Source organism: Chrysochloris asiatica, unplaced genomic scaffold (assembly GCF_000296735.1).
Source record: "Chrysochloris asiatica unplaced genomic scaffold, ChrAsi1.0 scaffold00306, whole genome shotgun sequence".
In the NCBI taxonomy this organism is placed as follows: Eukaryota; Metazoa; Chordata; class Mammalia; order Afrosoricida; family Chrysochloridae; genus Chrysochloris; species Chrysochloris asiatica.
In genome coordinates this window covers 1,787,082-1,799,581 of record NW_006408824.1, presented here as the reverse complement: position 1 = coordinate 1,799,581, position 12,500 = coordinate 1,787,082, and the positions used below count along the sequence as shown (strand labels likewise).

The window sequence follows — 12,500 nt, the reverse complement described above, 5'->3', positions numbered from 1 at the left end:
GCACTCAGCAAAACAAAAAGAAAACAGGATTCCTGCTAAGATGTGGTGATGGAGAGTCATTTCTTTCCAGATTTGTTTCTCAACTCTAACTGGATTGTTTCTCTGATTCCAAGAAAAGCAGAAGTTGGCAGACATCCAGCTGGATGTGCTGGAGTCCTGTGCTCTGCAGATTCTGCCCCTGAGGGATGTATAAGAACGCAGGGGCCCCCCACAGGAAGTTATTTGTGTTGCAGGGGACTTTCAAGTCTGCATAGTCAGCTGGGAGGCTCCTGGGCCCCTAGCACATTTGTGCGTGTGGTGTCACATGAGGAGCAGCCGTGGGAGTAGAGCCTCCATCTCTGCTGAGGTGTGAAGGAGGTAGGGAGCACTGTCAGCATGGCAGGGGACACTGCCAGGTACACACTCCAGTCAGGGCTCAGGGAATGGGGCTTGAGTTCTATGTCCTGTGTCCACTGTGTTGGAACACAGGTGTGTTCTCCGTGTCTGATGGAGTTGAGCAGATTGTCACTCAAGATGGCTGTGTCTGATGCAGCTTCTGTGCCTGGTGTAGCTTCCGTGCCTGGCACAATGTAACTCAGGCTGTGCACTGGAAGTGACTGCCCAGCAGACAGAGACAGTGCAGCCCAGCCAAGATGTGAGTGAACAATGGGAGTGGGTTCAGCTCCAGGAAGAGAGCTGCTGCGGAAAGGGGGCCACCTGCACTGGAACTGCCCAGGGACGTTGTGAAGGGTTCATATTCCCAAACCTACCCTAGGTCTGAGTGGGGTTCAGGACTCGCCTGCCTAGCATTGTGTACTCTGTGTGATGGTGTGCAGCAAGGATTGGGGACCACACAGGCTGTGGTGAGGACCCAGTGTTGCTATCCCAGCTCTCAGTTACTTCCCAGAAGAGCCTGTTTCCCCAGGTCTCTGGTCACAACCTCACAGCAGGCCTGCATTCAGAAAACGTGATAGAGCCCTCCCCAGCTAACCTACGGATGAGTGGTCCTGGGCCAGTGCTCAGGCGGCTGCCTCTGTCCCTAACCCCTGGACAAGTGCATGCCTGCATGTCATGGAGGGCAGGGAACCCGGCAGCCTGTATCACTGGATCGTGACCATCACTGGAAGGCATTGTGCCAGGGGTGCAAGTGGGAGCCTGAGCTAAGCAGTTACTGCTCTCATGCTGCTGAGTCTCCAGAGGGGAAACACAGAGCCTGGGATGAGTCTGCTGCTCAGCCCAGTGGCTCAGTGTAGGATAGCTCCAGGGGCTTTTCTAGTGGTTAAGAAAAATACAAAAACAAAACCCACTGCCATCAAGTCGATTCTGACTCACAGCAGCCCTATAAGATGATTGAACTGCTCCCTAGTGTTTCCAGTACTGTAAATCTTTACGAGAGCACATGGTGTCATCTTTCTCACAAGGAGCAGCTGGTGGGTTTGAACTGTCATTCTTGGGGTGAGCAGCCCAGTGCTTAAGCCATTGCCCCAGCAGAGTTTCTTCTTGTCATAAGTGCACCCTGTAATTTGAAGTGAGCCCTTCATGGGGCATAGGTTATGTCAACAACCTTAATTGTCACTTTCTAGAAGGCACTACCAGTGTGTCTTTTCACCACTCTGTCTAACCTGGCAGCTAGGAGCCCTCACGTCTAAAACAGCACTTTCTACCCTCCTGTTTGTTCCTCCTGCAGTGACACCCATTGCCTCAGCTGTGGCTGGGCTCTTCATGCCTGGAACCCCCATAAAATGCCTGTCAATAAGGTGCACCTTCCCTGCAGTGTCTCTTCTCACAGTGGGAGGGCCACTCCTCCAGGAGCCATCCTGACATTTAACGTGGTTTGTTATGGCCGTGGGCTAGCGTCTGACTGTGCGCTGGGCTGGGCTGGGCTGCTGTGCTGTGTTGGTTGCCTGGAGCCCTGTCCTTGAGGAGTCCAGGGCGTGACTGGTAGGGGTGGATGCCCACTCTGAGTCGGGTGTAGAGAAGCCAGGCAGGATGTAACGGACTTAGCAGTTCTGGGTGCCCAGACTTGACCAGAGAGTGAGGTTGCCATGTCTTTCCAGGGAGCAGAAAGCCAAGAGGAATAGCCAGTGGGTGCCCACCCTCCCCAATAGCTCTCACCATCTGGACGCTGTGCCCTGCTCCACCACTATCAACAGGAATCGCATGGGCCGAGACAAGAAAAGGACCTTCCCTCTCTGGTGAGTGCACCCTCTGACCAAACAGGCCCATGCCACCCTGCCACCACCTCAGTGCCCGGATGTGGGTCCACATCTCTTTTTCAGAAAAGCACTGCACTCTGACCTGATGTCCCAGGAAGCTCCCTGCTTCCTCAGCACGCTTACCCTCACTTCTGGGACCACAATCTCACTTGTCCTGCCTACTTTTGTTTTTGTTTTTCCCTCATCTCTTAGCACCTCAAGTAGAGCTTCCTAGGATACCACCCCAGTCTCTTTTCTCTGACGTCATTTTCTTAAGAGCTGGGATGGCTGTAAAAAGCACCACAGACTCAGTGGCTTTAACAACAGAACTATATCCTCTCAGGATTCTGGAAAGCTGAAGTCAGAAATCAGAATTACTGGGTCAGGATCTGAAGGTTTTGATGGCTGCTTGAGTTTCCTGGATCATTCCGATCTTTGCCTTGTCTTCTGTGTGAATACTCCTTCTCCCTTTCTCTCTTCAGGAATGTGCGATGCTATTTATAGATCATCCCCCATCAAAAAAATTCATAATCTGTTTTGTTGTTGTTAAGTGCCGTTGAGTCAGTTCCAACCCATAGCAACCCTGTATATGGTTTCCAAGGAGCAGCTGGTGAGCTTGAACCATGGACCTTGCGGTTCAAACGGCTTTGCAGTCTGGCGCATTAACCCACAGCACCACACCAGGACTTCTCATAATCTATAAAGACCACCTCCCCACCCCCTTTTTTTTTTTGCCATTTGTGGTACCATTCAAAAGTTACAGAAGTGAGGACATAGATAATCTTTTATTTATTATTAAATCTTACGTGAAGGTTTACAGAGTGAGTTGGTTTGACATTTAATTCATTCATACTCATTTTATTTTGTGATATTGATTGCTTTTCCCACAGTATAGTCTCAGGGGTTCCACCAGTTTCATCTGACCAGTAAACTTACTCTTTTTTTTTTTTTTTTTTAACTTTTTATTATGAATTGAATGAAGGTTGACAGACAAGATCATCAGTTTTACATTCAACAAGTTATACAGTTTGTTTCATCTCAATGATCACAATCCCCTCTGGTGTGGCACTGTAGGGTAATGCACTGATCTGCAAGGTCAGTGATTCAAACTCATCATCAGCTCCTTGGAAACCCTATACAGGCTTGCTATGAGTTGTAACTGGACTCGACGGCACTTAACAACAACAACCATGCATCCTCCCTGTGGTTACTGTTTCCATCCTGCCCACCTTCCCATCCCTTTTCTACTTTGTCCTTAGGTAAATGCTGCCCTTTTGATTTTCAATGATTGACCTTTCTCTATGGTGAACCTCCCTCCCCATTGTTGTTGTCCCCCTATGTACCTATCTACTGTTTGACTGAAAATTGGACCACAAGGGTGAGTTCCTTTCTAGACTGAAGGGTGGTTGAGGGCCATAGTCTCAGGTTCTTCCAGTCTCTTTCTCACCAGTAAACCTGGTCCTTTTTTAAAATAATTTTTAGTTTTGTTCCACATTTTTTCCCACTCTATCCAGGACCTTCTAATGTGATCCTGTTCAGTGCAGTTGGTAGTAGTAGCCAGGCACCGTCTAGTTCTGGTCTCAGAGTGGTGGAGACTGGTGGTCTCATGTTTCATTAGTCCATTGGACTAATTGATTCCAAGCATCTTCAGTTCTCATCACTCTTCTTTCTTCCACACATGAAGAGATCAATAGCCGTACCTTAGGTGAACTTTTAAGACACTACTCACTAGAGCAGGATATATAGAACATTTCCTTTGTGGAGTATGTTATATCAGTTTACCATGGTTCCCCCTAAGACAATGGTCCTGAGTCCCCAGGCCCAGCAACTCATTACCTTAAGATGCTTGAGAATATCTAGGAAGCTTTTATCACTTTTCTCACTGTATGCTCCACCACATTCATAATTGTGTTTTCAGGAAAGGGAAATACCCATGTACCAATATTCTTTCTCAAAATCTTAAAAATCTTAAATATGTGTAAGATATATGTATGTGTGTGTATCCCAATTGTCCTCCCAAACCCATTCAGCCTTTGTTTCTGTCCGTGTTATCTACCTGCAGAACAGTGTTCTTCCAAGGTTATGTATTTACCTCTATCCCCCTTTAGCCCTTTCATACAAACCTCTTTTTTTCTGACTTTGAATTTGGCTCCACATATTTCTCCCATTCTTCCCACGATCTCCTGTTGTGAGCCATTTCTGAGTGGTGAGCATCTCTCGTTCTGCTCTCAGTTGGTGGAGGCTGGGGTTCATGTAATTCATTAGTCCTTGGACTCATTGCTTCCATGTGGAGGGTGCAGCTGTCTTGGCACAGCCATTTTCAAGCCTACCACACCCACATTTGCTCACAGACCCAGACCTTCTCACTGCTTAGCATCCTCATGACATCTCTGCTACCTGCGGACTTCCCCATTTCAAGGGACTGCCCAGGCCAGTTACTGAACCCTTTCTCAAAACTGTGTTTTCTCACACCAGCAATTCGTTCTCACCAAGTTCCTGCTGCTCAGCCATCCACATCTCAAGTCAGGCCACTCAGCACCACCCTCTTCCCACTACCTCATCCACCTTCCCACACCTCTCTCTGGGCAGGAAACCGGTGTCCCCCCATGACCCCGGTCTGTCCTCAGCCCCTGTACCAATGGTAAGCCTCTTGGGCACAGGGCTGATGGTATCACTTCTCCTGAGGGAGCCAAGTCCTCCTGGGCTTCAGGCCCTGCCTTGTCCACTACTGCAGCTCTCGGCCCTCGCCCATGCTTCACACAGGCCAAGGCTTCCCCATTGCTGTTTGTTCTGCCTTGAGCTCACCCACAGCCATGTCTGCCTGGCTTTCCTTTTCCTCCACTTCGCTTCCTCAGCTCGGCCTCCCCACTTGGTCTTGGGCACTGTGCCCTTCCCTGCTTTCTGTGTCTCCACAACACTCATCTCTGCTGCATGGCATGCAGGCTGTGTGCTTGTCATCTGTTTCCCACACTCTGAAGGCAGCACTCGACTCTCATTCTGAAAACACCTGCCGCCTCCAGCTTCCCTTCTGTCTTCCTGAATTGCGGACATGGTCCTTCCTGAAATATTTGCGTCGTCCTTGTCCAAGGTCCATCTGGGACTCCCTCCAGGTGGAGCCAGGCCTGCATCCAGAGATGAGCACCATTGCTCTGTGGCCTGAATGCCTCCTAGCAGCCGCCACAGTACACTCTGTCATTGCCCCCCTCCTGCCTGTGAGCCTTTGCTGAGCAGTTTGCTTTTCTAGATCAGTCTTTCCCTTTCCGGGCTTTCTAGGCCAGTCTGACCAACTTTGGGGCTAGGTCCCCTGCTGTCTGATGCATAGCCGTCCCTTCCAGTGCCCATGTGTTTAGAGTGGCCTGCTAAACATCTCTAACGAGTGGGGCTGGGGAACCATGCCAGTGGTCCTGCTGCAGAGAAGGCTTCTGACAGTCCATGTCCCAGGGCACGACAGCACCCTTGTGTGGAGTGTCATTGCATTCTTGCTTCCAGTTTCGACGACCACGACCCCGCTGTCATCCATGAGAATGCATCGCAGCCCGAAGTGCTGGTTCCCATTCGACTGGACATGGAGATCGATGGGCAGAAGCTCAGGGATGCCTTCACCTGGAACATGAATGGTACGTGGGAGGCCAGACCAGGCCTGGCCACTGTGGCATTGTGGTACTGCACATGAGTGCACAAGCGTTGGGTTCCTCCTCGTGCTGCTGGGCTGTGGGAAAGGGCCAGCTGCTAGTCCACATAGCTTGGAGAGTGACAGTAGTGAGGATCAGAATCCAGCTTAGCCACCTGGCCATCCACACACACATCTTCATTCTATATCAGTTCCTGCTCATCCACGATGCCAGGTACCCAGGCCTTCCCTCACCATCCTCCTCAGTGCGTGGCACTGGATGTTGTCTCCCTGCTCTTCCTGGACCCCTGAGTCCATGCATATGTGCATGCAGACACAGAGCAAGAGAGTGAGAGGCTGCAGCAGGCTCTAGGCAGTGTGGAGGGTCCTGTGGGGGTTTTGCTTTATTTTCTTACTGAATCTCTCAGAATTTCACAGTGAGCATGTTTCTCTCAGGCAAAATTCAGTGAATAGCTTCAGACTGAATGAGTATGTAGGAGGGAGAGTGGGAGTAGAGAAGGAGAAAAACCCCAAACCGTGAATATCCTTTCAAAGCAGGATAGCCAGGAGGCTGGCTGCTCCAGTAAAGGTTTATTTTACCATCTTGGAAGCAATTCCACTCAGCCTTATAGGCTCATTATTAGGAGTCAAATTGACTTGGTTTTAGTATCGTTTTAAAATGAAGACAAATTTAAATCGCCAGAACCTCACCACCCAAGCAGTACTTTCAGTGTCGTATTTTCCCTGCTGGGCTCTTGCTCTCATGCATGCGTTGATTGTAGTTGTAATTACTGTTGTTGTTAAGTGCTGTCAAGTCAGTTCTGACCCATACCGACCCTGTGCACAGTAGAACAAAACATCCTCACAATTATTATTTATCCTGAATCCACTGCTGCTGCCACTGTGCTAGTCCACTTATTGGGGGGTCTTCTTTTTTGCTGACCCTCCACTTTACCAAGTATGATATCCTTTAGGGACTGGTCCCTTCTGACAATATGTCTGAAGTATGAGAAGCTGAGTCTTGACATCCTACCTTCTCAGGAGCATTCTGCCTGGACTTGTTTCTAACACAGATTTGTTTATTATTATCTTCATGATACCTTTAATGTTCTCCAACACCGTAAGTCAAAAGCATCAATTCTTCTGCTGTCTTCCTTATTCACTGTCCAACTTTCACATGCATATGAGGCGATTGAAAATACCATGGCTTGAGTCAGGTGCACCTTAGTCCTCAAACTGACATCTTTGCTCTTCAACATTTTAAAGAGGTCTTCTGCAGCAGATTTGACTAATGCAATACATCGTTTGATTTCTTTACTGCTGCTTCCATGAGTGTTAATAGTGGATCCAAGCAACATGAAGACTTTGACAACTTCAGTCTTTTCTCCATTTCTCATGGTGTTATTTATTGGTCCAGCTGTCAGGATTTTTGTTTTCTTTACATTGAGCTACAATCTTTGATCTTCATCAATAAGTATATAAGTCTTCTTTGTTTCCAGAAAGCAAGGTTGTATCATATGCATAGCACAGATTGTTAATGAGTCTTCCTCCAATCCTGGTGCCATGTTCTTCATTTAATCCAGCTTTTTGGATTATTTGCTCAGCATATGAGGTTTCTCCGTATTTCCTTGATATTGGACCCAAAAAAACATTTGTTGTGTTTACAGTATTTTTTCCCCAGGTGGGAGATTTCTTTCTTTTTTTGTGTGTGTGAACTGAGTGATAGTTTACATGGGAGAACATCAGCTTTACACCATCATTTCATTGCAATGATTACAGTCTCCTCCATGCATCATCATTCAACAGTATTTGCTTCCATTCCTTCTGGTGTTTTTTTTTTTGTTTTTGGTGGTGGGGAGAGATGTACGCAGAAACACTCAGGATTATATAATAATTTAAACAACCAAAGGGCACATTCTGCAAGCCTGCCTCCTGGCCGTCAGCACTCAGTCTCTGTCTTTCCAAGTCCTCAGCTGCTTAGGAGGGGGCTTTCTTAAAGAGGAATTACGTGGTTTTTTTTTTTTTTTTTTTTGAGGAACCAGGGCTTCCTTTGCCTGTTCCCAGAGACTTGGTGTCACAGTACGGCGGTTGTCACAGCGAGGGCTGCCAGACTTCACTGTCATATATCATGTTCCTTGTTGAGGGCTGTGGGATTTCTGTACTACTTCTGCCCAGCATTGCACTGGGCGTCCTGCATAGGAGTCCTGGTGTAAAACACAGTGCCACACAGAATGTAATTTTGTACTGTTTGTTTGGAGGGTGGAGTCCTGGTGTGACACTGTAGGATAAGCACTGGACTGCTCAATGCCAGGTTAGCTGTTCAGACCCACCAGCCACTCCTCATAAACCCTATATTGGGTTGCAATGAATGGGAACCAACTCCGTGGCACTTAACAACAGCAACATTCTTGGGGAACCAGATTTGTAGTGGTCTGCAGATTATTTCCTATGATATTTAAAGCATCTTGAGCCCTGGTGTGGCACTGTTGTAGAACAAGCACTGGATTGGTGACCATAAGGTCACTCTTCGGAAACCCTAAACAGGGTTGCTGAGTCCAAACCACAGTGTTTGGTCTTCTCCACAGTGTGAAAAAGACTCTCATGTCCACCTTTAAGGCGATTTGAGTAAATTGGCTGGGTGGTTGGTGGTGTGCCATGGAGTTGATTTCGACCCATAGCGACCCTAGGGTTTCTGAGGCTATAAATCTCTATGGAAGCAGAAAGCCTCATCTTTCGCCTGTGGAACAGCTAGTAGTTAAGTGCCAACTCAACAGCACTTAACATCAGCATCAGATCCCTGGTGGTATAGTATAGTAGGTTAGGGGTTTGCTGCTCACCCCAAAGTCAGAGGTTCAAACCCACCAGCCGCTTCAAGGAAGAAAGGTGAGACTTTGCTCCTGTAAATGACTCACAGCCTCGGGAACTCTCTGATCTGTTCTGCTCTGCAGGCTAAGTCTGAGTCAGAATCGACTTGAGGGCAGTAGATAGGTTTAGGGGTGAGGAGGAGCCTTGATTGGGAAGGAGCCCTGGTAACACAGTGGTGTCAGCATTGCACTGCTAACCAAACGGTCAGCAGTTTGAAACCCCCAGCCACTCTTCAGAAGATGAAGCTGTCTGCTCCTGTAAACTTAGGGAGCAGTTCTACTCCATTCTCTAGGGTAGCTATAAGATCAACTCAGCAGCAGTGGGTTTGATTTGTTTTTGAGCCGTGATTCTTAGCTGCTGGTTAGGAGGCTGCACCTGTAACATGGTCATTAAAAGAACACTTTCAGAGTTACTGTTGATTTGTTGTGGTTTTAGCCATATCTAATTTACGCAAATAAGGAGCTCTGGTAGTATAGTGGGTTATGATTCGGGCTGATAATGACAAAGTCAGCAGTTTGAAACTACAAGCCTTTTCACAGGAGAAAGATGAAGCGACACTAGCTTCATCTAACTTTTTCACACTGAGGCAACTGTGTGCCCTCCAGGCCGTCCTTCTTGATGAGGATTTGTCTCGAGCTTTTGGTAAGCTTCGGTTTGCAGTGAGTTCAAGATTCCCTTCTCTGGAAAGGACTGGATATGTGGCTTATCTGAGTTGCTAGTGAAGTACGGTGTCATTTGTCTTCACAGTCAACTGAGCGAGGGCACTGTTCAGATGCTCCAGAAAGGTTGAATTTCCTAACAAGAACACTTACCTAATTAGATTCCACTCTCACCAAGAAGTGGGACTAAGGTATACCAACCAGAAGAGGGCCATGAGCTGCCTCAAGTAAAGGTTTGGACTCAGTCCTAGCATTCAGACCCATGGGAATAGGGATGGGGAATGAGAGAAAAGAGACAGTTGGTCTGACATTCAAGATGGTGTGTGGACCATTCTTGCAAGATTGCAGCTGGTGTTTGACCTGCCTTGAATGGCTAGGGCTGAGCTGACCAGAACCTGATTTAATGAAGAGAGAAAGATGTTTTGACACTTTGAAAGTTTGTTCCAAACTGGACTTTGATTATGAATACAGTTGACCAAAGTTCCAAAAGAAGCAGAAGATTCTTCAGATCTAGAAACATATTTGTCTCCTCAGAGTACTGAGTTGATAGGGACAGGCAGTTTAGAAATTGAGTATTTAAAATGGAGGGAGAAAAAAGGCATGAAATGGCCTACTTTCATGGGTGTGCTTACAGTAAAATGATTGGGAGGGTGACTTAACCCTTGAAGTATGAAAGGGCCAATGGATAGAACAGCCAGGAGTAGCCTGTGGTACAGTGAATTACTTAATACAGCTCTTCTAGCCATAGTCTTTCTAACTCCCACCAAATAATTAGATGAGATCATTCAGATTGGGTCTGGGTAAGAGAAACAAGGTGAGGGGAGATGCTAATAGGAGTATATGATTTCATTGTGAATGATTGTTACCAGGGTTCATTGTGTTTGTGAAAACTTAGTACTCTAACATGGGGAATGATCAGTTTTGCCATCCTGCTGGGTATAAAATGAGCCATCTCAGGAGCAAAATAGGAGCTCTCAGGACCATCAAGAAAGAAGCACCAGAAGTGGAGTATGTGCACGTTAAACCTTCTCCACCTAGGACACAACTGTGATGGCAGAGAAATGGCAGCAGTAGAATAAAGAGAGCATGAGACAGAGCAGTGTACTTCACAGCCTCCAAGCAAGTAAAGTTGAGTGCCTTCAAGCAGGTGCTTCCCTTGCTGAGTGGGGTTGTCTCTTGTTGTTGTTAAGTGCCATCGAGTCGGTTCCAACCCATAGCAACCCTGTACAGGGTTTCCGAGGGTGTAAATCTTTACGGGGGTAGAAAGCCTCATCTTTCTCCCTCGGAGCAGCTGGTAGTTTTGAACCACTGACCTTAAGGTTCGCAGCCCGATTCGTAACCACTACGCTACTAGAGCTCCTTGGGTTGTCTCTAGGCACTTAATTATTGGAGGAGCTAGGTTTGCTAATCCATGACACTGAAGCTAGAGCCAAGAGCCTTTGGGCTGAAGTTTATGGCAGAGTGGCATGCCCTTTGGGCATTTATCAGCAGTGCTAAAGGAGCTTTGCAACCTTGCCTCAGCAGGGCAGAGGCCATGGGTCCTTGTGACTGAAAGGTCAAGTACCTGAGAGGGGTCTACCTGACTAGATCTGCATCCTAAGCATTTCTGTTCCTGAGTTGTGACCTACTAACTTCCCTAATAAATCCCATGGGCAGCAGGGTGGCTCCATATGATAAGCACTGGACTGCGAACCATATGATCCATAGTTCAAACTTGATAGCTGCTCCAAGGGAGAAAGATGAGGCTTTCTGCTCCCACAACGATTTTAAAGCGTTGGAAATCCTATTCAGGATCGCTATGCGTCGGAATAGACTCCGTAGCACTTAAAAACAACAACCCCATAGATGTGAGTAATGTCTTTAAGTTCTTTGTGACCATTGCTGTGGGTTATCAAACCCAGCAGAGAAACAGAATACAGCTGGTAAAGGAGGAAAGAGGGTGGAGGTATATCTGATCTCTGCCTGTAGGAATCAGCAGTGGGCTGAAGAGGTTGATTCTCCTTCCCCCTCTTGAAGTCAGGAGGTCAGACTGCCCCAGACCATTCTTACAGTGTTAGGGGGAGAGCTTTCAGCCCATCTCCACAGAGTATGATGTTAGCTGTGGGTGTTTCATGAATAACTTTTATCATGTTGAGTCATTTCCCTTCTATTCCTGGCTTGCTGAGTGGTTTTATCCTTAAAGAGTGTTGGATTTTGTCAGATGCTTTCTATGCATCCATTAAAACAGTCATGTTGTTTGTTTCCTGTCTTCTATTAAAGTGGGAATGTCCCTGGGGGTTCAAATGGGTTACGCTCCACAACTAACAACTAATCTTAAAGGTTGGTGGTTTGAACCTACCCCGTGGACTGTGGAAGAAAGGCCTGGCAATCTACTTCTGTTAAGATTGTTGTTGTTGTTGTTGTTGTTGTTGAGTGCCATCGAGTCGGGTCCGACCCATAGCGACCCTGTACAGGGTTTCCGAGGGTGTAAATCTTTACGGGAGTAGAAAGCCTCATCTTTCTCCCGCGGAGCGGCTGGTAGTTTCGAACCGCTGACCTTAAGGTTCACAGCCCGATTCGTAACCACTACGCTACCAGAGCTCCTTTCTGTTAAGATTACAGCCAAGCAAACCCTGGGGAGCAGTTCTGTTCAGTAGCGCATGAGGGCACCAGGGGTCAGAATCAACTTCATGGAAATGGACTTGGATTTTTTATTTTATTACATTGATTGGTTCTCTTTTGTTCCATTCCTGGGACAAGTGTTACTTGTTTCTCTTTATTATTCCTTACAACTATGAGTGAATCTACAGCTCAGAATAAAAGGTTTAATTTTTAAAAACAGTCTACGGGTTATGCTCAGGTGTGTCTGCTGTAACCTCTGAACTAAGCTGCCCTCACCTGCTTAGCCAGTTTGTCTTGTGGCTCAGGATGGTGGTGGCAGACTGCTAGGTTCCAGCCCCCTTTTCTACAGTGAGGAAATAGTGGGGTCAGATTCCTGGGTTTTATTGAAGGAGTTGGGCTGTCTGCTGACAAAGAAAGTCTGTCTTAACTCTCTCTTGCCGGGGCTCATTCCAGAGTGGCATCTTCCAGGAGGGTTGTAGCAGGTTGTCACTCTCACAGATTTGGCCCCCAGGGCCTCTCCTACACTATGTGAATTAAAGCAATGTCTTTAAAGGTGGGAGTGGCTTACCAGGTGCTTTTTTTTTTTTTTTT

General features: G+C 47.2%; 1 protein-coding gene across 2 annotated transcripts in view; it reads left to right on the top strand.

Annotated features, from left to right (window-relative positions):
- Positions 1-12,500, top strand: part of SMARCB1 (SWI/SNF related, matrix associated, actin dependent regulator of chromatin, subfamily b, member 1) — a 37,362-nt gene that overhangs the window by 10,412 nt on the left and 14,450 nt on the right. For both annotated transcript variants that reach the window (XM_006874938.1, XM_006874937.1), the window contains exons 4-5: positions 2,037-2,174; positions 5,664-5,791. In XM_006874938.1, the coding sequence (XP_006875000.1) occupies positions 2,037-2,174; positions 5,664-5,791 (266 nt within the window). The remainder of the gene's footprint in view (positions 1-2,036; positions 2,175-5,663; positions 5,792-12,500) is intronic.